We start from the raw sequence: 27,506 nt of genomic DNA, 5'->3' as shown, positions 1-27,506 counted from the left end.
AGAGAGTTGTGTTTCCTCCATCAGTTGCATCATCGTTTTGGTCCTGAAGGAGCCTCTTCCTGTCTGTCATCGCGATGAAGATGATGATGATGCTGTTCGGCAGACGCAGGACACACGGGCACGCGTATGCCAGCTAAACGCTTGAATTGATCGTGACATTGTCGGATAAAGCAACTGTACATTTGCCGAAATAACGAAGGATTGACAATTGGTCTTTCACGTCAAAGCTCAGCCGGGGCAGATCCTTGTTTAAGTCTCGCTTGTATTGATCTTCCTTAAAGATGTCGTCATCCTATGTGTTCATGGGTCGCTTGGTTGAAGGGCAGAGATGTGGAAGTGAAGGAGTCCGTTCATTCTCATTATTATAACGCCTCGTCTGCTGGATAGTGATTTAAGAATGGAGAACACGGTGAGTGCTGGATTACATTGTGCGCAGTCTTGTCTTTAGCTTAATTGACTATAATAGCCTATAGGAAACGGCTAGCTGCAGCTCATCATTGATATTTCAATATTTTACAGTGGGGTGTAAGTTAGCTGTGTTACTGTGTTATGTTTTTGCAGGCAGTTTATAATAATCCCGATGTTTATAGATTAATAAGCAGGAAAAAAAACGCTCAGAAGTTTCATTTTACATTAGGCTACACGTGAATCTAATTGTTCCAGTTCTAAATGTCTTTATATATATATATATATATATATATATATATATATATATATATATATATATATATATATATATATATATATATATCTTTTTTATTATATAGTATTCAATTTTTGCTATTTTATAATGTAACTTTATTCAAGTGAAAAATAAGATGAATCAACATGACTTAACCATGAGTCATTTAAGGGTCAGACAAAGCAGACCAGAATTGATCTTTTAAGGAGCAGTTTAGCTTTATGAAGACATGTTCTGTTGTTGTTGGTTTACCGTTCATTTAAATATGTGCATTTAAAGAATTTAATAAAATATGTTCTCGATTGAGTAAATATATTATTAAAGGAAATAGCATTAAATAGCACTTGTGACATTGACATAAAAATATTTAAATAAGCATTAATTATATAAAATCATTACAATATTGAGAGTGTAATGAACTATGTACTGTATATTACTCTGATATATTTTTATTTAAACTAAATTGGAAGGTTTAAAAATAATTTCTGATCTACTGTATATTCATTTATGGGGCCCATGACCAAATTGTTATGGGTGTGTGCAGTGAGATTGGACCCTTTGCGGGGCCCACTGAGGGGCAGTATTTCATTTATTTGTCCATGGGCGAGTTTTAGTTTTTTAATTGTTTTTATTGTTTTTATCATAAGAAAATAAACAATAACATAAACAGAACTAAAAAAGGGGTGCAATTTCACAATACACAAACAGTATACAACATAACATAATACAACAACATCCAGAAAGCATAAGAGAAAAAAATAGAATTAAATATAAAAATTAAATAATTTACAGAAAAATGTGTAGGCTTCACAACTCAACATGTCAAACCAATCCCACCTATAATCAGTTAAAAGTCAGCATTGATATAAAATATAATTGGGTTCCAGATAAAAAAAATATGTTTAGTTTGTTTGTTTGCCATCCCATATCGCATTTCTTCCATGGGAAATGCATAACTTAAGCTCATAATCCAGGTTTCAAAGACAGGCACGTGATCCGACTTCCAATTTTGTACAACTATTTTCTTTGCTAAAATTAAACACAAAGATACTGCCTGAGATATATATGTATCTCCTATTTCTGAGGTGTCTCCAGAAATGCCTAGTTTTGGCTCTGGTGACAGATCAGTCCTGTATACTTCAGATATAAAATAATTTTTTTTTTTGCCTAAATGAACTAATTTTATGGCATGACCAGAATATGTGAGTCAGTGGTATCTTCAAAATGTTTACATTTGTTGCACAATAAGGATACGTTTAGGAAAATCGTATATAATTTTACTTTTGAATAATGAAGTCTGTGAATAACTTTAAATTCAATCTTGCATTGATAGAACAATCATGAATTTTGGAAAGATAATCTTCCCATGATGTATTTGATATCTCTGTATTAAGCTCCTTCTCCCACTCTTTTCTAATTTTGTCAGTGTTTGATTTAACTTATAATAAGTAATAAAAAAGAGACAGTACCTTTTTCTATTGGGTTGTGTTTTGTTATATTTTAAAGTGTCTGGTGAATGGTTATATTTTCAAATCATGAAAGTTTTTCCTGGTAAAATCTCTTATTTGTAGATATATAAAAACTTGATTGAAGATCATATTTTGATTTTAACTGACTAAATGAGGCAGATTTATTATCAACATATAAGTCTCTTATATGTACTAATCCTTTTTCTTTCCAATGTGAAATGTTTTGTCTTGAGTTCCAGGAATAAAGGCATGATTTTAACTTATTGGGGTGCCCAAATAAGTATTTAGGAGACAGAGAAATAATTTAATCTGTTTACATATCTTAAGTGAGTTGTTTATCACAAAATGTTCATTATAAATTTTTACCATGGCCAAGGTTTATCCCTTTTCTTGAATTTGTGGTGCCTTTTTGCCTTTAGGCATGGGACATTTTCAAGGTATACCGCGGTTTGAACGTGTAAAGGTTTTAAAGTCGTCAAATTTTCTGCAATACTGTTCCTAAGTATATGTACAATTATTTTTTTTAGGACAACAGTATCTCCAGCAGAAAATATATCCAAAGATGCCTTTGAATTATTATTGAATTATTACTCAGAATTATTAGCCGCCCTGAATTATTAGCTTCCCTGTTTATTTTTCCCCCAATTTCTGTTTAACTGAGAGAAGATTTTTTTCAACACATTTCTAAATTTAATAGTTTTAATAACTCATTTCTAATAATTGATTTATTTTCTCTTTGCCATGATGACAATTAGGGCTGTAACGATACACGATATAAAATCGAAATCGCGACACTCAGATCTACGATCCTGTGTCGCGGTGTGATAAGGGAGAATCGCGACACACCCACCCCGTCATACCTTTCCAATAACGTCACGCGTGCCTGCAAAAGTTGAGCTAATTAACACTTTTTTTCGTTCGACATTACAAGCACTGCTCCGTTTAAGCCCTCGCAATATTTAGCCGGGAGAGCTCGCACGGAGCTCTTAGTAAGGGGCCGTCTGAATGTGTCAAGAATATCAAAAACAAAACCAACTTATCCCCGCTTGACAACCGACAACGCCAGAAACATTGCCAATGCTGTCAAAGCGGCCGGATTTTCAGCGCATATACGATGATTTGCTCACACTGTTAATGTGGCTGCGCAGGATGGGCGTTCACCAGATGTCAGGTAACAGCCAAACTTTTCTGTAACCGTGCTGTGCGATTTCTGTTTGAACCTTTGGGAGTGCTGACTGACAGGTGCGTGCGGTCAGAAAACACGACGAAGCTTTCAGTTAAAATAAACACAGTTTCTATAGTTATAGCCTACTTTATTTAGAGATAAAGGTATATGGCTCTGCATATAATCACTCAATCTTGCTGGAGTTTATAGCCGTTTCGCTTTACTTCAGGACGCATTAACACCGCTCTGAAGGTCTAATCGTTGTTTTAAGTTATCCAGAGCTGTATGAATATACAAATCTTGAATATAACAATAGTATTAAATATTACAATTGTAACAAGACAGACAGCAACACTTTTGCACAATCGATACCCAGCTGATTCAGTCGTTTATAAGAGGACCGCGCCTCTTCTTTTTTCCTTGTCAACATAAAGGCAGTAAGGTGCGCCTTGTTTTCGGCCACTTGTTTAACTGCAAGGCATACTTAATTTGCGGGATGATAACGTATAACCCGTGCCTACAGACACATTTGCTAAAGAAGCAAAATGGAAGAAGAATATTGCTGTTTGATAGCCTACAGACCTGTTGATACTAAACCAGCGCTTATGTTGACCTGGATCTGCGTAATAAACGCAACAAATAGGCTTTACTTTTTATTTTACAGCTTAAAGCATGTACGCAGATTAATGCAATATCATATTTAAACAAACTGTTTACAAAAAGTCTACATATGCGCGCGTGTTGTTGTCTTTTCATCAGGCAGCGCGCGCACTTGAACCGCGAGGGAGAGAGAGGAAACCATAGGCTATATCAGGACATAATCTTTAAAATAAGGATTTCTATTAAAATGTAAAAGGTTTTGTGATTATAATAATAACAGCGGGGCATTAAATAAATGCATATTTTCCGTGGAGCAAGCAATTTGAGGAAGTCTGCGATTTTTATTTGACGGAAGAAATAAACATATGATTGGGAAAAAAGCCTATGCCGGTTATTAAAAAGAATCAGTCAGTATTTTCGTTTTGTAAAATAAATTAATTATTTAAGTGAAAATAATTTAGGGCAGTCCTATTTATTTTATTCATTTTATTTAGATTATTCTGCTCTTCTGTGCTAAACACTGCAGGTGCGTGAAGATGCTCTGTTGTTCTGTTCCGCTATTAATATATAAAAATAAATCAGTATTTTAAAATGCAATATTTAATGTGTCAGACACAAAATAGACACGTCAATTTGTTTAATATAAAATTAATAGTAATCTGACCAGTTAACCGTTAATAACCGATTAATGAGCGGCGGTTGTCGGTTAGCAAAATTAACGAAATGAGCATCCCTAGCTATTTAATTTACTTTTTCTATGCAAGAGAACTTGATTGAAAAATAATTTTCAACATGCTTGAACCATCTAAACAATGGAGTTTAGTTTGGTTTTTCAACAGTATTTTGTTACAAAGAAAACAGAAGTGATATAGCTTTGCCTATTTATTTATTTTATATATGGCTATTTATATTGTTAATAATTTGCATAGTTAATATTGTTCTTTGATGTTTAGTTTATAAAGATTTTTCAAATTTTATTTAATTAAAAATAGTTTTAAAAATCTTTTTTTTCCCCACCCCACACGAAAAAAATAAAATAAAAAATCGTGATACGAATCGAATCGTGGTTCAATAATCCCGATACGAACCGAATCGTGGGTTTGGTGTATCGTTACAGCCCTAATGACAATAAATAATATTTTACTAGATATTTTTCAAGAAAGTTCTATACAGCTTAAAGTGACATTTAAAAGCTTAATTAGGTTAACTAGGCAAGTTAGGCTAATTAGTCAAGTTATTATACAATGATGTTTTTTATGTAGACTATCGAAAAAATATATAGCTTAAAGGGGCTAATAATTCTGACCTTAAAATGGTGTTTAAAAAAGTGTTTTTTTTAAATGCATTTATTTAAAACCCTCACACAGTCACATGCCTCAAAAAACAACTGCAAAATGGTAAATTATAATCCAGATTCAACATTGGGTATGCTCAGGTGACTATTGTAAATAATCACAATGCGATATCGATTCTAAAACGATACATTGTGCAGCCCTAGTTTAGACTCACTAAACATAATAAAGTATTTTGACAGATTGTCTTCAATATATGCTAATGTTATGAGTTCTGAAACTTACAGGAGAATTTTATTGTACAACGACCGCATAAATGTCAAAAGATTAGGGGAATTTTGGTTTCTCAGTTCATGACCCCTTTAACAAAGTATTAGTGACCCCTGCTGGCATTATGTTGCTTCGTTCCGTTTTAAATTTGAGACAACGCCTCAAATCACACTACTTTTTAGCTGTTAAAGGGAGAGTTCATCTGAAACGTAAAAATCTGTCATCATTTACATTCCTTCCACTTGTTCCAAACCTGTTTTAGTTTCTTTCTTCTGTTGAACACAAAAGAAGATATTTCGAAGAACGTTGTAATCTGGTAGCCATTTACATCCATAGTATTTGTTTTTCCTAATATGGTAGTCAATGGTTACAGGTTTCTAACATTTTTAACAAATCTTCTTTTGTGTTCAACAGAAGAAAGAAACTCTTAGATGTTTGGAACCGCTTTAGGTTGAATAGATTTTCATTTTTGTGTGAACTGTTCCTTTAACTGTTTGCTGAAGGAAAGGAATTGAATGATTTTATTTCAAAAAAGGGGCATATAAATACTTACCTTTTCATCTTTATATGTGCATATTGTGTCATCCATTTATATAAAAGTAATAAAAGATTATAAGGGCTGGACGGTGGCGCAGTGGTTAGCAGATTCACCTCACAGCAAGAAGGTTGCTGGTCCGAGCCTTGGCTGGGTCAGTATGCTATTCTGTGTGGAGTTTTCATGTTCTCCCCGTGTTCACGTGGGTTTCCTCTGGGTGCTACGGTTTTCCCCACAAGTCCAAAGACATGCAGTACAGGTGAATTTTGTAAGCTAAATTGTCCATTGTGTATGTGTGTGAATGAGTGTTTATGGATGTTTCCCAGTGATTGGTTGCAGCTAGAGGGGCATCCGCTACGTAAAAAAACGTATGCTGGATAAGTTGGTGGTTCATTCCGCTGTGGCAACCCCAGATCAATAAAGGGTCTAATTCGAAATAAAATGAATAAAAGTGTTATAAGCTTGTTTATTGCTTACTACAACTTACCAGTATGTATTGGTGTGTTTGGTTTGATAAAGGGGTCTCAGGTGGTTTCTCTGGAGCGGCAGGTGGAGAGTGTAGAGCGGAGCATTGTGTTCCTCCGGCAGGAGCAGCTCACTCTGCTGCATGGACTTCACCTGGAGATCCTCTCTCTTCAGAAACGCTGCACAGGTGTGTGTCATTCTCAGAGGACAGACATTTCAAATAACCCACATAATTGAAGCTAATCACGTTTCATTTCTTTTAATTCACACATAATTGGATTTTGTTCCAAAAACAATATTAGCACACAATCTAACTGTGTCTGCATGCATTGACGGTGCCCAGAATGCTTGAAGGGTTTCTCTGCTCTCTTTGATGGAACAGTCTCCACAGAGAGAACCACGGGTCAATAGCTTCCTGTCAGTGCAGGGTTTGTGTTTTCCCTCTCTGTAATATAGTACACAGCATTCCTACCTGAACAAAATCTGCTGAGCCAGCAAGGGCACAAATAGCAGCGCACTGCATATTCATCTCTTTGCTTTTCTGCCTTGTAGAGCCACAGATCATGCTAGCTTTGAACCTTCTCAATATCTGCGACACAAAAGATTCAGTTTTTCTCTCACAACAGCTTAAAGTGGCTGTTGAGTGGATAATTCAACAAAACTTAGATTTGTAGCTGTATCTGTGGAGCTTGATGGTTCGTAAATTACAAGTCAAGTACCACCAGCACTTTGAGAATCAAAAAACATACTGGCAAAACAAAATGAAAACCTGATGATACACTGAGGATTTCTGAATTAAAAAAACAGTCAGTTTCTCCAAGAAACTAAATATTAACAGCACCACTGATCTGTTACTTACAGAACTCACACAAGACCTGAACATGAAGCCTCCAGGCAGGAGTCAAACAGGTGAGAAATGTTGCCTTTTTCATGTACAGTATTTGTGAGCAGTGTATTTCTGTACAATGGTTGTAGGCCTAATAAACACAGCAATAGATAGGTTATTTGTGTGCATGTTAATATTGGGTTTACTAAACTGCATAACTGCAAAAATGAAAACATCATAGCAGAAAGATCTGGGATGTTCAATCGATCCAGAAACTTGGACACACATTTGGCAGTGTGCTGGCAATATATAAATCTGTAATAGAACTAAAGAAGAACAGTTCAAACTTTTAAATCGTCTTCAAATTACCCCATTACGTAGACAAATTTAATCCAAATTATTCTCCATTCTGTTTAAAATGCAAAGTTGAAGAAGGTGATTTTATACATTGTATTTGGAACTGTATATATATCAAAGGCTATTGGGTACAGATTTGTAGGAGATTAAGTCTTATATTTAATATAAGATGAACTTCGATTCTCTTAACTTTTTATTAGGTCTTACTGATAATAATTTGAAGAGAGCAAGAATCAGGAAGTTGCTTAACTTTCCTACCTATGCTGCACGTAAATGGATTTTTCTCAAATGAATATCTGATAAACCACCAACAGTATCAGAATGGCATAACGTAATATTTGATCTTATGTCATTGGAATACTTTACTCACTGGTCAAGGGAAAAAGAGACACTTTTTATCAGATCTGGACTCCATTCCTTGAATATATAGGTCCCAGGATTTCAGGCACATTTTTGCAAAACCTTAAATCAGCATAAACCTTGGTTAATTTATGTACTTTTCTATTTTTATTATTACTCTGTATTTGTATGTCTTCTATTTGATTTTCATTATGTGCTGTGATGTTGAGAAATTTGTTAGTGGTGCAAAGAGAAAACTTATTGATATGAATTTTAAGATCACTTTAGTACAATTTGTGTATGATAATAGAAACAATGTGACTTTAAAAGCAATAATATATTTATGCAGTCATAAACATGTGTTGACAGTTAATATGCCTGTCACGTTTGGGAGATCGAAAACGGAACAAAAACAGGGTGTAGGATCCAAGTACAGATTTTTAATGTGAAATAGTGCAGCGACAGTGACAAAAACCAAAAATCAAAGTAACAAAATAAACAAACCAGGAACTCAAACAGATTAAACTAGAACTAGCCTATAACAACTAAGACACAAGAGCAAGCTCGGGAACAACATACCAACAAGGACAAACGACAAACTAACAAACAGAGGTGGAATGGTTGAATATATAGTCCAGGTAATCAACGGGGAAACAGAGACAGCTCTGATTGCAAATCAGTATATATGAAAGACCAGGTGTGTGCGCGAAGGAATGTGTGGATTTGTAGTTCTTTCACCACTGTAGTTCGCTGGGAGTTGCTGGCGAACTACAGTGGCATCTGGTGGACAATCACAGTCATGACAATGCCAGTGATTTGATGCTTTACAGAAGTTGCAGACATCTTTACCGATATAAAAATGCTTTTTTGATGCAAAATTTATTTATACAGTTATTGCTTACGCAGATTAAAAAAACTTGAGTAGGCCTAGGCTACTATAATAAAGAAAATCTTCTCTAAATGTAGAACTAAATACATTGATATGTATTGAAATACATGATGAAAACACTTGACACATGAAAGTTTAAAGTCTGCAACTTATAACAAATGTGGAAAGTAAAAGGAACTGTTTACTGCTAATTTTGTCATTTTGCTCACATGGATAATTGAATATTATTAGATGATGTCATTACGCTGCTGTGCCGTCAGCCAATCGTTGCATTGCTGATCATGATTTTGAGGACCAATAGATCAGTCCTTCACAACACACGCAGCAATCTCAGATCAGTTTATCCAGACATTTTAAATCTGATTTGCGAACTTGATCGAAGAACCATATTTGCCAGAGATCAGTTATCAAGATTATAAGATCCAGGATCTGCCAAATTATCTTAGATCATTTAAGTGAGGTACGAAGATCCGACTCCTGAATCTGCCCGTTTTGGTGTCTGAATACATTGTAGCTGTTTTTGTATCCTGTGGCTTTAAATGCAAATGAGCTGCTTCTCATGCGTTACATCTGATAAACAGCACAGTGAAGGAGACAGACTCGGATAAAGCTGAAATACAGCTCATTAGTCAAATACCAAGTAAGTTTATTTAATGTATTTGCGGTGGAGTTTATTCAAGCCTTTCTGAAATGATGAGTCTCACACACATATTAGCATTTATTGACACCATGCGGCCATGGCGATTATAGCAGTTAAGATCAGTTTAATGTCAGGAAAATTAAGAAAAGACACTAGTTGGGTGTACATCACTCCAGTATAACAGTGAACACACTATACATGCACACAGATTGGTCTAAACCACTAACAAAAGTTGATTTGCCCTTTAATAAGGCACGTGTAGTATTTATGACCATGACTAATGAATATAATAATTACGAGTCTAAATCTTGAAGCAGTCAGATATGAAGTGCTCGCCGATTGTGAAGCAGAATACTCCTCTCCATACCGCAGATCATCCCTCTCTTTCCTGCACCCAATGCAGTCTCATCCTCCTTATAATTGATCCTGCCTGCGTTTTCCTCTGTTCTTGCTGCACTGTCCCAATGGGGGTGTCCAGTTACCGCTTTATTTTTGAGACAAAGCTGGACAAGGAGACAGAGGAAAATAAGATGGGAAAGCTGAGATCAGGGGCAAAAATATATTTTTCAATTGTAATGAGAAGTTTAAAAATGTATTTAAATATGTAAGTGGCTAATTGTTTTCTAGTCCGCATGATAATCTTACTAACATTTAATAGTTTGGGGTCTGTAAGATTTTTCTTCTGCAAAGTTCTGTAAACTCAAAATCAAATTGATTTACATGTTGAAATAATGAAATTTTAGAGTTTTTGTTTTTGCACAATAATTCTGTTGTGAGGCATGTGTTAGTGTTTAATTTTCTGTCATATTGAGGATTTGCCGGTGTTTATATTTTAATGAAGTCTTGTAGGGCTGCCATCGTGGCGAGGAGAGACTATACTTAGCTCAAGGACAAACTGAAAAACTTTAAGATTGTTTTTTTTAAACGTATAGACAAATTAACCAATGTCAGCCGTTAATTATTACTTAATCATTCAGTTTAAAGTAAATATGATGTTTATTTAAAAAGCTTGTACAAAACAAAAAAGAAAGTTCTTCTGACTTATTTTTAAGGTACATTTTTGATTATAGGGCGGCACGGTGGCTCAGTGGTTAGCACTGTTGCCACACAGCAAGAAGGTCGCTGGTTCGGGTCCCGGCTGGGCCTCTTGACATTTCTGTGTGGAGTTTGCATGTTGTCCCTGTGTTCATGTGGGTTTCCTCCATGGGCTCCGATTTCCCACTCAATCCAAAGACATGCGCAAAAGGTGAATTGAATAAATTAAATAGGCTATAGTGTATAAGTGCATGTGTGAATGTGAGAGTGTATGGGTGTTTCCCAATGGGTTGTGGCTGTAGGGGCATCGGCTGTGTAAAACATATCCTGGAATAGCTGTGGTGACCCCTAATAAATAAGGGTAGGTAATAAGGGTAAAAAGTAAGCCGAAGGAAAAGGAATTTATTTTTTATTATTCTGAACTTATCAAGTTGTACTGACATTTATTTTGACAGATAAACCCCAACTTGGAAAGTCACAAAAAGTCAAGTGTTTCCCATGAAAGATTCATAATTCTTCCAATTTGACTTTTATTTTAAGGCACCATGATTAAAAATTACTAAAAGTCTGCATGAACCGGAAGCTGTGAACGTTTTTTTTTTTCGTATTGTGACGCAGTTCCTAAAGAAACGAAAAATTGAATGAGAAAGCAGTGGGCGTGGCTTGTTTTTCTGCAGCGAGCTTGCTGTAGTAAAGTAGGCATTTCATTCAGAACGATCTGTAAAGGTGTTTGGGGAGAGTTATTACAAACTAACAGACAGCTCCTCCTCATTATTTCTGTTTGTTGTCAAAACTGACAATGAAAAGGAGTTAGGAGAGAATGCTTAGATGGCTAGCTTGATAGCTTGAAGCCAGGGGGGGGGGGGGGGGGGGGGGGGGTGGCGACAATGTTTCAGTAATCAGCAAAAAAACAACTAATACCAAAAGAAACCAGATTCAGTCCTCCGCACAGTTCAGCTCTGTGCAGCCAGAAAGAGCTAACTGTGGGCACAGGTGCCACTAATAAAGGCTTTGAGGCAGTCCTGATTGGCCAGAGATCAAGTGGGCGGAGATTAGAGTGAACCTTGAACTGACCAGGGGTGTGATACTACTTTGCAGTTTAGGGACACAAAACTTCTCAACAGCGGCCCCACAAATTTGTAATGCAAATTTGACAGTTTACAGAGTATCAGGTATGGCCGGGAGAGGAACCTTGCGGGCAGTGATGCTTGTCTACATCCAGTCCTTAACCTGGACATCAGTGATCCTATAACAGCCATCCTTGCTAGGATGGAGGGAGATGACCTTTTCCCACTGGCCACTGAGATCAGAGACAAGAGATCAAGAATCAGAATAACAGTGTTTTGTTGTAAATTAGGATTGTCAGTGGGCCATTTCTGTCTGGACTGAAGAGAGGGGAGGTAATTCCTGAGGAAATGAGCCTAAAAATGATCAGAAAGCGTTTGACTATGACTACTTCACAGACAGTTGAAGCTGCGTGGTGAAGTATGTTAGCCATGCTCAATACCTAAGACAGATGTAATCTGACAATTTAACTATAAACAAACAGGAAGTGCATTTTCAGATTTAAATTAAAGAGTACCAGGGCAAAACTTTTTATTTCTTAATGACATCCAGAGATGAATTGCTCACCACAAAACTTGCAGACTGAGCTAACCAAATCATATGGTTAGTTTTGATTTGATTTGTACTTTAAATGTTCTACCCGAACTATGTTATAATCCTGGCTTAGTCTATAAGCCCTGTCTGTGAAACCAAGCCTTGGTGTTTAAAAATGATGAAATAATTATATTTCCCACAAACAGGGAAAACAAACCACTGAAGTAATCATGCAGTGCATCAAAAATAGAAACAAAATGTGTTAACTGATGCTGCATTGTGCCTCCCAAGACTGTTTACAAAGTAATACGTCAGTGCTGTGAATGATTACTCATCCAAGACCAAGCATCAGCATGTTTTGGATGTGTTCATTGAATTTTCAAAGAATCTCACAGCAACCAAACACTGTCTGATGCTCAAAATAATTTCAGACATTATCACTGGCACACTGGCAGTACTAAAGGGATAGTTCACCCAAAAAACTAAATTCTGTTATTATTTATTTACCTTTAACTCATTCCAAATTTGAGTTTGTAACCATTGACTTCCAGTTGGAAAAACATACACTAAGGAAGTCAATGGTTATAGAACTACTAGAGGAAGTGACATTGTGCATTATTCCTCTCAAAAAAAGTAAATTCAGTCAATCGGTATTTTCAGTGAAAGCTGCTAGGGAATGGAACTCCATCCCACCAACAATTAGAAGATCATGCACTTTTCGTTCTTTTCAGTCTCATGTTAAAAATTGGTTAATGACAAACCAGCATTGTCAGCATTAGTACTCTTGACACATTTGTACTGTTGTCTTTGGCTTTTTGTCCTCTTCTGCTGCCATCAAACTGTTCTTGTTTTTTTTTTAACTTTTTTAACTGTATTTTTTATATGAAAGTGTATTTAATGTTTAATGTTGTGCTTTTATTTTAGGTGTGACTTTTTAACATTCTGTAAGGGGTCTACGGATGAAAAATAGCTATTTTTGGCTAATTCTGGCACATTTTACAGTAATGTTTATTAATGTGCATTGACCCTGTAAACAAATAAACTAAACTAAACTATAGGTGACAGAATTTCCATTTTTGGGTGAACTATCCCTTTAAATGGATGACACTCATTGTTTTTTTTTCTTTCATATCTATCACTTCTTATCAGCCTTTGTTAAGGGACTGTTGTCCAAATCTCAGTTCATTATGTGTTCTATTAAAAGGAAGGGTTAGAAGCAGCAGAGACTGAAGAACAGTGCAGAGATCAGATTTAGGGATCAGATAACAGCCTTTTCTTTATTCGCTCAATGAGCTTGTATCACAATGGGTGACACTGAAAGGCTGCATGTGAAATTAGGGCGATCTGGACAAAATGATAGGCAGGAGTGTGTGCTAGGTGCAGTTTAACAAATCGTATAAGACAAAAAATGAGGGAAAAATGTTGAGCTCAAAGCACGAGGTCATCGAGTTTGTGCAGATCACATGTAGAAGGTCTGACACTTCCTGAATCTCGCTTTCAGTCTACTTGTCCTGTTATTTATCTGAAACACATTTCACTGAACACAATTACACTTTGAACCAACCTTGAAATAATTACTGTCATTTGGTTCAAACTATAACATTTTATTTAATCTGAATCAAATAATATTTATTGTGAATCAAATAAACGAAAATATTGTTTAATATTGAGACACTGAATATAAATTTTTTACTTAAGTATAAAGTAGAAAATCACAATATTCTACTTCATCCAGTATAAAAACGTAGGGGAGAGCGGGGACGAAAGTAACGTGAGATGCAAGTAACAAAGCGATTTTCTTAAAGCCCTGACAACATTTGATTTCCAGGCTATAACAGCACATTCAGCATGCAAACCTTGATCGAACTGCAAAATATCTTGTCATTTTGGCACTGTGTTTGGCAATTGGGTCCAAATTTTTAAGTGCAAAAAGTAAATTATTATACTCATTATATTGTGTTTTTTTTTGTTTTGTTTTTTTGCTTATTACAAGTTATGTTTCTCTTTTCATGTGTCATACTAATGATCAATACAGGTTATTTAGTACAAAAACACATCCAGATTTTTCAGCTTAAAAGTGAATCAGGTTTAAATGGCAAGAGTTCCTGTGAGGACAATTGTAATAACACAAAAAATAAGACTGTTATTTATGTCCCACTGCTAATAACCATGTCTTATTTTTCACTTCCACATTAGTTTTCAGTGTTTTGACTGTTTTATGAGATTAATGTATATTTCCATTAATAATAAAAATATTTTTAAATGATAGAAAATTGTAACATTTTGCATTGTTGGATTGCTTTTAAAAACATTTGATGGAGCTGAAATGAAAATGAAACTGCTGTTTATTTTTAATTTTTTGCAAAAATAACAAAATGACAAAATGTTTGCAGTTAACATTATCAAAGTCATCATATCATAGTTAGATATATTTAAAATAAACAAGATGAAGTCAGTAAATCTAACAAATATTGTACTTTTGACTCACCCGTGTGTTACTTTCGTCCCTGCCCATGGGGTCAAAAGTAACAATGTGCAACTTTTGTTTAAAGTGAAATTATATTGGATTCAAAATAACAGCAGATTTTGATAGTCCACTGTTGTGAGTTAGTAACCACAAAAAACATCATCTTTTAAAGTTAGGTTTTTATGAAAACTGTTTCTTTTGTACCCACTCTTCCCTACTTCGAATGAAAGACACAGAGGTTTCTTTTTTTTTAAATTTTTGATGTATTTTTTATGCAACGGTGCTTTCCTTTGTGCTTATAGTCTCATAGAGGTCTTGTCCTAGACATTTAATGTGTCTGACAACCCTGAACAGATGGCTCACCCAGCCAGTAGCCAGACCACAGTTGAGATTAGTTGATTTGGCTTTACTTTGTGAGTCTGTAATCCTTGGACACAGAAAAGCCTTTTGTCTACTTTCCACAGCCACATCCGCTTATACCTTTTAGATCTCAGATTAGTTGCAAATTCGCTTTTCGTTGCTGAAATTTGATTTTAAATGGGGGTGTGTTCATATTAGATATAGCTGTTTCTTATCTCAGGTGGATCATTGGTGAGATCATGGTCTTCTTTCAGCAGCTGGAGGAGCATGTGGTGTTTAGCTTCAGGGGCTTCACTTTCTCTGGCTGATGTTTAAGCCGCATCTACAATGGGTGTGAATTGCAGGGGGTTTAGAGGGGCTGGAATCCATAAAATAAAACCAAATCAATAGATGAAAGGGTGTTCAACAGATTCATAAGTGTTGTAATGTACACTAAAAAAATGATTCAACTAATTTATTTACTGAATTTGTTTAAGTTAAGTGGCTGTAAACAATTTATTTTGGCTAAATTTAAACAAACAAATGAAGTTGAACATTGCTTAATTTAATTGTTTGTTTAAATTTAATACATATAAGGGTAATTCTTCAACTACAGGCACTTTTATGTTCTTTAAACAGATACCAAAAAATATATAGAATTTTGTTCAAATTATTTTTTTTACTTTAAAAAATTTACTACCTTTCTATTATATTTATTTTTCATATTGTTCAACCTCTGTTTAGGTTAAAATCACTGTTTTCACCTTGTAGCACACCCATTTTTAAACTTTAACAATGAAAATAACCTTTAAAAAAATATTTATCTAGTAACTAATATTGTAACTTAATTAAGCACAAGTGAAATAAGTTAAATATTTTAGTTATTAATGTGAGACTATCATCAATATTATTTTTATACAAAATATAGCTGTCGCACAGTATCAGTTTCATTTCCTCCACAACACAGTAATGTCGCTTAAAAAAGTTTGTGTGAAAGATTATTTAGGTGGTTTCTCTAAAAATGATAGTGCCATCTGTGAACATGTTCAAGATGGAGGGACTTTAAATGTTTATCAACAACACTTGGAGAAAAATCTAGGTAAACATTGCTTGATAAGGAAATACATTTGTTCTACATCATTTCCAAATATGTTTTACCTTCAAAGATGTTTTTAAAAACAAAACAAAATAAAGGTAAATAAGAGTATTTTGTATACATGAAAGGCTATTATCAATTCAAAGCTAATTGGTGAAGCTAATTTTCATTTTTTCACAATAAACTGTTAAAATGTCATTTTCACCACTGTCATTTCCATCACCATAAACATTAAAAAATATATTTTAAAAGTTCTCATCACACATTAAAAGTGTATTCACAATGTATAAGTTCATGCTCTATTTAATTTATAAATTTTCTTTATTTATTTCCTAATAAGCTCCTAATCAAAATAATATTTAATTTTAGAGTGTGACAGGTGTACAATTCAGCATACAACTAATTTATTTCATTGACAAATGTATAATGATTATATATATTGTGGAAAGATTGGTTAAACTAGATATAAAAATGATCTTAGACAAAAGGTTTGACTGCCAAAATTTATTTCATCTTGAAATAAAAGCTGTATATTGAGATGTGGTGGAAATGACATTTGTTCAGTTCACGATGGAAAAAAGGTTACTCTTCTAATCTAAGTTTGTCCTCTTGCAGATCTTAAAACTAGACAAATTGTTTAAACTTATGAGGCTATGTTTTTTTATTCAACTTCACAAGGCTAAAAGAGCCCGTAGTTAAAGAATGGCCCATAAATTGTTTGCATGAATTTTGCAGACATCATTTTTTTTCAGTTTACATAGACAGCCTATTATTAGATACAAGTTAAGTGTTTTATGTTTTACATAAATCTTGTGAAAATACATGGTGATTTACAGTCTTTTCTTTGTTACAAACATGCCCTGTTTTAAAATATTTAACAGCCAATCACAGAGAGTTGGAACAGATCTTTTAATGCCAGTTTCTTTGCAAATCCTGTTCTGTGGACATGATTATACACATTACTACGAAAACATATTAATACACTCCTGTCAATCAATTTGGTGAATCACTGTGATTTTGATCCTATTTTAACGTCAGGAAATAAAAAAAAAGAGACTTGTTGTGGTTATACAACAATTTATAACTCCAATTTGTCTGTGGACACACTATACCTGCACACAGTCCCATTCAAACAGCTTCCAAAAGTTCATTTGTGCCCTTTAAGTTTGGGGATTAGCACAGTGGTTAAACTTTATTCATTTAATCATTGTTTTATCAGATTAAATTTTATTGTAGTACTACTGTATATTCAATGTTTTTTTTGTTCTTGATGTGTTTCAGAGGTGCTGGAAGAGGAGGAGCAGCTGGAGTCCCGCTGTCATGAAGTAGAGGAGCATCTGGAGGCGCAGCAGCTAATCCAGAGTGACCTGCACTGGGAGCTGAGCCAGAAATCAGTGCTGGTCGGTGCTCTCCGTGCCAGTCTGAAAGATAAGGAGCGCCGATTCCTGGAGGAGTTGAAAAACCGCAGTCACAGGACCACAGTGCTCAACACAGAGCTGCAGAAGCAGACAGAGGCGGCAGCGTACCTGTCCTTCCAGCTGCACTCAGCCAAGCAGAAACTCCAGCAGCAGCGCAGAAGACCGCCCCAGCCTGGAGCAGACAGACCCCCGGTCCACCCTTCACCTCAAGCCAGCGCCTGCAGCCCAACTGTCATCAAACCCAAACGGAGGAGCTCTGGTAGATCCTCCACGCAGCTCCGCACTGAGCGCACCCGAGAATGTGTGCCACGCGAGAGGGTGACGGGCCCCGAAGAGCCAATGGCCATGCCTGACCCTGCTCTCTTCTTATACCCATACAGACACAGGTTACGCCCACCACATAGACACACCCTTCAGGAGGTGGAGGGGGAGGAGTCAGAGGAGCTGGATCAGGGGGCTTCAGTTAGCAGACTGGCAGCGACTGTAGCTAAAGCCACTGCTACTACTGCCTCCACAACAGAGAACAGCGACGAATGAGCGTTTCTCTTACGGTTCGCCTCAATGATCTGCTTGTTTTTTTTATGATAGTTGCACCTTGAGTCCCCTTGGGAGAACCTTTGCATTTTGACAGTGACAGAAATGTTTATATTTGCAATACGGTTAGCTTTTTTTACAGTTTGCACACACAGGGATAAATTGAGCTAGGAGAGATTTTTGCTTACTAATACCAACGCATGTTTATGTTGCTGTAAAGCATTTTTGTAATCAGAAACGACCATGAGGGCCTTGCTACACAAGCATAAAGTGCTCTGTAAGGCCTGTTTTATGCATCCTGCATTTGTTGCTTTTATTTTTTTTGCTGGTTAAGTTAACAGATTACAACTTTCACACTGATAATTATGCGGTCCACGCTATAGATTGATGTTCTTTTTGTACTAAACAACTGTCTGTTGTTGCTGATAATCTACTCCTGCGATATGATTGTTGCTGATAAACACATTGCCATATCGATTGTCCAACTATACATTGTGCAGCCCTGGTGTGCAACATTTTTTAAACAGTTACCCATTTTACCCATTAAATTTAGCTTCCACAGAGATCACTGTAATACTTCCAACACCTTACTTTCCTTTGATTGACCACCTTAACAAATTGTTACCAGGTGCGTGGAATTTTTTTAGGTACTTCTCATCAGTGCAGAGTTATGTCCATGTAAATCTAGAGAGGGTTGTGTGAATTGCGTAATGTCATATTGAAAAACATGTGTCAGTGTTCGGATTTAGAATCACCCTATATAACATTAATCATAGGTCTCGAGCTCAATTCCTGGAGGTCCGTGGCTCTGCACAGTTTTGCTCCAACCCTAATCAAACACCAGGGGCGGACTGGCCATAGGGAGCATTGGTGGCCTGATGGTCAATCTGGCCTGCCACCGTGACTCTGGCCTGCCGCCTACAAACACCCAACTAGCTCCTCCCCTTTATGAAGCTACTTTATGCTCCCGCCTTGACACGCCAGCTCATTGTCATAAATGGTGCAGTAAAGTCATGTTGGATAATTTGTGTTTACGAGCTACCACAAAGTCATGATTACGATTGTGAAACTCTGAACTGTGAGTTGGGGGTATGTCAACACGAAACATGGTGAAATTGATAACCGCAACGTGTTTCAGGCTAGTCTGGCATTTTGTTTACTAAAAAGTCATTGCAATATAATAATCAATACGTTTCTATATGATTAGATTAAAGTGGCTTAAATATTTAAAAGCGTAAAAACACACCTGGTGCGAAATTTCATTTTCGATAAGCAGAGTTAACAAACCCTAATTTATCAAAAGAATTACATCGCCGTCAAGTGCAGACGAAAGTTAATTGAATGCACAATACGCCATAATTACGACTTATCAACTTGTAAGTACGAACTTCCCCGGACAACTTAAATACAACATAAGTGTTGATGATGCCAAAAGAATGCAATAAGCCACACCAAGACGTGGTTTACAGTTATTTAAACTAAACATGACGAAATTGATGGATGCAACGTCTTTCAGGCTAATCAGGCTTTTTATTTACCAAAAAGGTAATTCCAATATAATAATTAATTCGTTTCTATATAATTACCTTAAATTAAACAAATAAAAGCATACCTGATGCGAAACTTCTTTTTCAATAAGAAGAGTTAACAAACCCTGCTATATTTTCTTGAAATTTATTAAAAGAATGGACAACGAAAGTGAATTGAATGCACAAGATGCCATAATTACCACTTATTAACTCGTCACTACAAACTTCCCAGGACGACTCGAATGTGTTGACGATGCCAAAAGAAGTCAATAAGCCACACCAAGACGTGGTTTACAGTGATTTTTTTTCATAGTTAACTGAGCAAAGGTTACCCGCATTGTCAATTTACCAAAAACTACAGTATATGTACAAATTTCAATTTAGTTAAAAGGCCCTGTGAAATTACAATAAAAAATAGAGATGTTAGTGTCAGTATGTTAGTTTTTAGGATATCTATAAGCTAATTTGCTCCAAAACAGTGACATATAAATAATTAAATTAAAACCTGAAAAAATTAATTTAATATAAACCTGATATAAACATCCAAAGCTTGCAGTTTGTCACTTCCGCCTATATGGATCAACGTTTTTTCGACATCACCTCATACTTCAGTTTCTCATCAAATCTTCTGACCAATCAAATGCTCCCCAGTATCTCACATGCCCCGCCCCCTTCAAGACACTTCTCTAACAATCCCGCTGGAGGAGCTGTGATAAAACCAAACACTATCAGCAGTTTTTTTTAATAAATGGGGAGGGGCTGCTATATGCCCCGCCCCTTTTCATGTTTCAGTTGAGATTACATCACATTTCGGATAAAAACATGCACATTTCAAAGCACTTCACGCAACGTTCAAGCCCTTTACTAAAATAAATATGCAATGTAGCAACTTAGAAATTGCTTTCAGTATAGATATTTGATTTTCACTATTAGTGCTGCTGAAGTGCTGTCAGTGTGAAAGCATGAGTCTGCAGACGTAGGATGTGTGAAACAGGCTGAAGTCAGTGTCCTTGTGAACGTGTTACTGCTGAGACTTTGTTCCGCTGGATGTTTTTTGATATATATATCTCTGTCTGCCCTTGTTAGCTCATGTCAGATATTTCTGAATGATCTGTCCAGTGTCACCACAAGTGCACTGTCTGTCTGTTCCCTCCAGATGCCATGGGGATTTTTATCCTCTGCGGGTTTGTGTAGATGGAGAAATCCTGCAAAGCCTGAATCATTTGCTTAAGTGCTTTATCTGGTGTATGTTTATGCGTGGGCTTGCTGTTTAGAAAAGAGTGGGCTCAAGGGTCAACGCGCTATTGTTCTGCCATCATTACACGAGCCAGTGATGCCCAAAGGATTGATTAGTTTTATGCTGCTTGTGCCGTAATGTTTGACAATGTGAGCACATGTCTCATTCTTTTATATGTGCATATACCAGGAAATATGAAAATTTAAGGGAGTGATTGGTGTTGAATTACTGTTAGATTATTCACCCCTAGGCCATCTAAGATGCTTTTATTCTGCAGAATTTTTAGATAAAATCATGGTCCTTGATGATTTATAAAGGTAATGAGGATGTAAACGTTCAATTTATTGACCTCAAATACTGACAAATCCAATGTCTGATAGAAAATAAATTGTTAATGTCCACACAACGTCAAGCTGTAACATCATTAGACGCTGATATTTGGTTGTTTTTAGGTTGTGTTGGAATGTAACCAAAAACGGACATTGACATCGGCCTGACGTTGGGTTCTAACAACAACCCAATTTTCATTTCCAAACAAAATGCAACGTACCACAACGTTGGGATACAACGTCAATCTTATCTCAAGTTGATGTCCTGTGCCTGCTGGGAAATTACAGTTAAATTACTCATCCAAGTTCTAGGAGACTTTTATTCTGTAAAATTGTAGCTGGACTCATAGTCCTTGTTGATTTATAAAGGTAATAATGCTGTAAATGTTTTTTTTTTTACAGATCGATTAGGTTGAGCCACAAGTATTCAATTTGTGTTTTCAGTTTATGTTTTTCTGCCTCTTAAATTGCAGCTTTCATTTTCGTTTATATATATCTCTAAGGAACAAAGTTTTTAGCCTGAAAATCTTTAATGTTCTGCTTAATGGGTAAGTTAATAATACATTTTCATTTTGGGTGAACTTTTACTTTCATTTCAATAATCTGAAAATTTAAGGGAGGAGATTAATACAAACCCAGCAGACACAAAATGTCATAAGAGGTCAATATTAGGTTAAATTTAGGTCGCAAGCCTCTAAGGACAATGTTATTTTGACTTCCAATAACGACGTGAAATGACGTTGATATTTTCTAAATTTTAGGTTGTGTTGGAAAGTGACCAAAATCCAACATCGAGCTGACATCTTAAACCAATGTCATATTGACGTAAAATACTGACATTTATTTGTCAACCAAAATCTAATCGACATCATAATGGTAACGTTTACAAAACGTCAAGCTGTAACAACATTAGACGTTAATATTTGGTTGATTTTTAGGTTGCATTAGAAAGTAACCAAAAATGGGCATTGACGTCGGGCTGTTGTTGGGTTCTAACTACAACGGAATTTTCATTTCTAAACAAAATGCAACGTCCCACAACGTTGGGATACAACGTCAATCTGATGTCATGCTGATGTCCTGTGCCTGCTGGGAAATTACTGTTAGATTACTCACCCTCAGGCCATCCAAGATGTAGGTGACTTTTATTCTGTAAAACTTTAGCTGAAATCATGGTCCTTGATGATTTATAAAGGTAATGATGCTGTAAATGTTCAATTTATTTCACAGATCGATTTGGTTGATTCATAAGACCTCAATATATCATCATGAGGCACAGGTATTCAATGTGTTTTGTCATTATATGTTTTTCTGCCTCTTTAAATGGAGATAGCCCTTCACTTTTATCTTATATATCACCAAGGAGCACAGTTTTTAGACTAAAAATCTTCTTTAATGTTCTGTTTAATGTCTGGGTGAGTAAATCAATAATACATTTTCATTTTGGGTGATCTTTTTTTCTTTGATATCAATATGATCACACAAAATTCGTATCACTTAAAGGCTTGTTAATTCATATTATTCAAGATTAGAAGTGATGTGATACAAATTGGAATTGAACTCCTACACTTATATACTTAAAAGCAAGTGAGTGTATAGAAATGAATTGGATAAAGAGTGACATTGATCATTACCTTTCTTGACACTTAACAAACACTCGTCTAATAAATAAACAAACACAGTCTAATAAATCGACTGTATTACGAGCCTGTAATTTTAAAATGATTCATCATCACCTATTTTCAAACCAAGCTATACAATTGTACAAATGTGGTGTTTCTCTTTGCTTTGGTAGATCGGAATGGTAGTTTTGCTGTGAATGTTGAATGTAAGGTTGTTGAAAACCCAAATATGAAAAGCGGTCCTCTCGGGGATCATAACTGAATGCAATGCTTTGCTTTTGACTGAAAATCGTGTCTGATTTCGACACAGCCCTAACAAAGTGATGTTTGCTTCACTCAGGGTCTGAAATCTTATTTTGTAAATGTATACGCATACGCCTGACATTATTTAAAAAGGCCTATAACCAGTTTTTGTATCGTATCAGTGCAGAGATAAGAAAAGTTAGGACATAATGTAGGGTGAGCGTTTACCAACCTTGTTCCTGGAGGCACACCAACAGTACATATTTAGGATGTCTCCGTTATATGACCAACTAACTTCAGGTTTTGGAGTATCTTCTAATGATCTAATGAGTTGATTCAAGTGTGTTTGATAAGGAAGAGGTTGAAAATGTGCAACGTTGGTGTGCATTTAGGAACAGGGTTGGGAAACACTGAGTTAAAGTGTGATGATATAATCACATCTGTTTTTTGATAAACACAAGGATTATATTTAAACGATTTTTTACATTATTTATAATAGCATTGAAAAGAGTTAAGCAATACTGCCTCACTCACAGGATGATTTCTGCATAATCATATTTACATTTTTTGAAAATTGTGTTTGATCTGAAACAATTAGGAAACATGCAATATCTGTGAATGTTTTTTTTTGTATAATTCCCATTTCCAATGTAAAATGTGCTTGCCAAGCATTTTCTTTTCACTTATTCATGTGGAATAATCGTCTTCCCTTCAACAATCTGACTGTTATAGTTTTGTAACTGGTTTCTGGTGGTCTTGTTTTTTAAAAAGACTGTATAACAAGTGATTAGAATCAATGTTAATGGGAAATTATACAGCAATGTCAACAGTGTTTTTGCAAACATTAGACACCGGTTTCACAAATATTTTCTTGAAATGTAAAAATGTTCTTTAAATCTCTGACGACCCACAGAACAGTTGTGCAACAATAATGTGTCGCAATAAATAATCCACTGTTTACTCTGTAGTATATGATTAAAGGGGTTTATTAAAACACTTTGTTAATTGCAATCCTTCATCATGGTTTGAAGTGTCAGCATACTTGTAGGAATAAAAAAATTCTGATTTGCTGATGTTATTTTCTCTTCAAATGTGCATCTAATACTAAAAATTTCAGCGAAATAGGACAATCATCCTTATATGTAAAGCCATACTTGAGGGTTAAGGTTTGTTTTATTACCTCTAAAGCAAGTTTTACAGATGAGTAACAGAGATATTACAAAAAAGTGTACTGAAGATGTTTATTACTAAACTGCATAATAGTTATAATCAATTGAATAATTTTTCACAGACATGAAAAATGTAATGGTTTTAAAAAAACATTTTATTGAATTTTGTTAGGGGCGAGGCAGTAGCGCAGTATCTTCTAGGCTACTTGCCTCACAGCAAGAAGGTAGCTGGTTCGAACCTTGGCTCAGTTGGCGTTTCTGTGTGGAGTTTGCATGTTCTCCCTGCCTTCGCGTGGGTTTCCTCCGGGCGCTCCGGTTTCCCCCACAGTTCAAAGACATGCGGTACAGGTGAATTGGGTAGGCTAAATTGTCCGTAGTGTATGAGTGTATGTGTGTGTGAATGTGTGTGTGGATGTTTCCCAGAGATGGGTTGCGGCTGGAAGGGCATCCGCTGCGTAAAAACTTGCTGGATAAGTTGGCGGTTCATTCCGCTCTGGCGACCCCGGATTAATAAAGGGACTAAGCCGACAAGAAAATGAATGAATGAATTTTGTTAGATACTTAATTAAATGCTTGCATGTTAAGGCAAGGCAAGTTTTATATAGCACATTTTATACACAGTGCCAATTCAAAGTGCTTTACATAAACATGAATAAAAGACACAAGTATAACAGTGATTAAAACAAATTAAAATGTGTTAAACAGGTTATAAAAGAATGAAGAAGAAAAGAAAGACAATAGTGCGATCTGTTGGACGCAGCACAGTGCTCATTCAGTAAAGGCACAGCTAAACAGATTGATTTGAATGTGGCTACTGTTGGAGCACATCTGATCATTTCTGGAAGCTAATTCCAGCAGCGGGTATAGCTGAAGGCCGATTCACCCTACTTTGACTTTTGGAATTTCTAGTTCTTATTATTCTAAAGATCTGAGGGATATTTAGGTTTGGATATAGTCAGTATATCTGTAATGTATTGAGGTCCTAGGCCATTTAATGATTTATAGACAAATAATAATACTTTAAACCTATTCTAAATGTGTCTGAGCCGGTGTAGAGACCTGGGAACAGGTGTGATGTTCTCTGATTTTCTGGTTCTGGATAGAATCAGAAATTAAATGGATCAAACCACATTTGATTATTTATTGGAGGTTGGAAGAACTTGCTAGTCTCACATGTTTTTAAATTGATTGTTATAAATAATATGTAATGGGATAAATATATATTCTGGCAATTTCTTAAAATTCCAGCAAGTATGCAGGCATTTTCTTTATTATAATGTTGAAAGGTAAACAAAACACAGATATGCACATTAGCAGATGAAACCAAAATCCACAATATATACATTAGATAAATAAAAAATTATATGAGATTTTTTATTTTATATGTTAAAATTACTTTGTAAAATAAAATTATACATGCGCAGTGGGTAGCACAATCACCTCATATCAAGAAGGTCGCTGATTCGATCCCTAGGTGGGTCAGTTGCCATTTCTTTGTGGAGTTTGCATGTTCTCCCCGTGTTCGTGTGAGTTTCCTCGGGGTGCTTCGGTTTCCCCCACAGTCCAAAGACATGTGCTAGGTGAATTGGGTAAGCTAAATTTTCCGTAGTGTATGTGTGTGGATGAAAGTGTATGGGTGTTTCTCAGTGATTGGTTGCGGCTGAAAGGGCATCTGCTGGGTAAAACATATGCTGGATAAGTTGGCAGTTGAATCCACTTTTGCTACCCCTGATTAATAAAGGGACTAAGCTGAAGGAAAATAAATGAATTATATAACCATAAACATTCCAAAAAGAATGATAAGAGAATAGAATACAGTCAATTAATCAAATCTCATCAAAAAGTCATATCTTTATCATCATACCAGAAAAAAAACACTGATTTACTGTTATATAAATGCAGACACATGCAGATAACTTCATAAACATAAATTACAGATAACTTTTGTAAAAATACAAGATAAAGAATGCGTAAAATTATGTTTAATAGACATTCTGTGTTGAAGATATATTAAGTAAAAAATAAACAGCAGGCTTAGACTGACTTGTAGATATATGTAAAAGAATAAGTAATCATACCACGTTTTATTATATTTTAAATAAGAAAACTTCTTGCTGACAAATGAGTAAAATGCAGTAGCTTGAAGGAGCCATATACAGTATATAAAGCATTACTTAGTTTTTGATTAATTAGTTATTATAAGACCACACTGGGATTCATAAAGAGAGTATTATGCTATCAAATGTTTATTTTTCTAAATATGCCAGACAATTGTGTACCAATTTTTGGTACTTCCAATCACTTTTATTACACTTAAGAAATTACGTGTGCTGCTTGTTCAAACTGCTTATTTAAAATAAGCTGAAACAACACAATTATTAAGTTTTTTTTGGGAACAACTTTATTGTTTTATGTTTAATCAACTCAAATTTGTACAAACTAATAAGTTGGGGTATACGCACTTTTAATTTCAGCCAGCCAGCCTCATCGCTTCCGGTGAACTGTCTTTCCATTATACAATCGCCACGTTTAAGGTCTGATTTCTTTAAAAATCAGAGATCTTCAATGTCTGATAGATATTCGATATAAAGTGGGTCTCAGAGCGGACATGAAGCACTGCATTAAAATCCATTTCTCCCCTCCATGTCTTTAAAATATGGACATTTATTTTACCTCAGTATATTCAATGGAGTTTCTGCGTTAGCTTGCTTGTCCTGACTGTGCTGGTTACACGGTCTTTCATCTCGTTTTACGCTTGAACAACTAAATGAATGCTTAAGTCTATTTAACTGAATGAATTGTAATTACATTACAACATCGATGCTGCAAAAGGAACCTTATGAAAATTCAAATAGTCACATTAAGCTTTCACCGGAAGTTTATCATTGGCTGTAAAACACTAGGTGCACATTGAGCTCGTTCCTTCATGCAGACCCAACACAAATCGATTGCAAGTGTCTCAAAACTGAAAATTCTGTCATCATTTACTCCCAATTACCTCCCAATGGTTCCAAACAAATATGAGTTTCTTTCTTCTGTTGAACATGAAAGAAGATATTTTGAAGAAACTTATAACCGTTGACCAAAGGTGGATGTCAATGATTGGTTTACAACATTTTCACAATATTTTCTTTTTTTTCAACAGAAATATATAACACATAAAGGTTTGCAACCACTCGAGGATAGGTAAAAACAGAATAAAGTAAAATATTTGGTTGAACTGTCACTTTAAAAACAAACCCATCTAAAACGCGCTTCTTCAAATGAACCTCCGGGCTTGCCGTAGCCGGTTGTTTGGTTTGGGAGGGACCAACGCAAAGGCAAGCAGGTCAAGAGGAGGAGAAACCACGTGTGACAGTC

General features: G+C 35.6%; 1 protein-coding gene across 1 annotated transcript; it reads left to right on the top strand.

The window, feature by feature from the left end:
• Nucleotides 1-22: 22 nt before the first annotated feature.
• Nucleotides 23-23,974, top strand: ccdc92ba (coiled-coil domain containing 92Ba). The gene is made up of 5 exons (XM_005157622.6): nucleotides 23-409; nucleotides 6,533-6,665; nucleotides 7,340-7,387; nucleotides 17,347-21,235; nucleotides 22,051-23,974. Exons 1-4 carry the CDS (start codon nucleotides 398-400, stop codon nucleotides 18,018-18,020), a joined length of 867 nt encoding a protein of 288 aa, XP_005157679.2. The 5' UTR covers nucleotides 23-397; the 3' UTR covers nucleotides 18,021-21,235; nucleotides 22,051-23,974.
• Nucleotides 23,975-27,506: the final 3,532 nt, after the last annotated feature.

Source organism: Danio rerio, chromosome 15, assembly GCF_049306965.1.
Source record: "Danio rerio strain Tuebingen ecotype United States chromosome 15, GRCz12tu, whole genome shotgun sequence".
In the NCBI taxonomy this organism is placed as follows: Eukaryota; Metazoa; Chordata; class Actinopteri; order Cypriniformes; family Danionidae; genus Danio; species Danio rerio.
The sequence above is the reverse complement of the archived record's forward strand: the minus strand, read 5'-3'. Positions and strand labels throughout refer to the sequence as shown.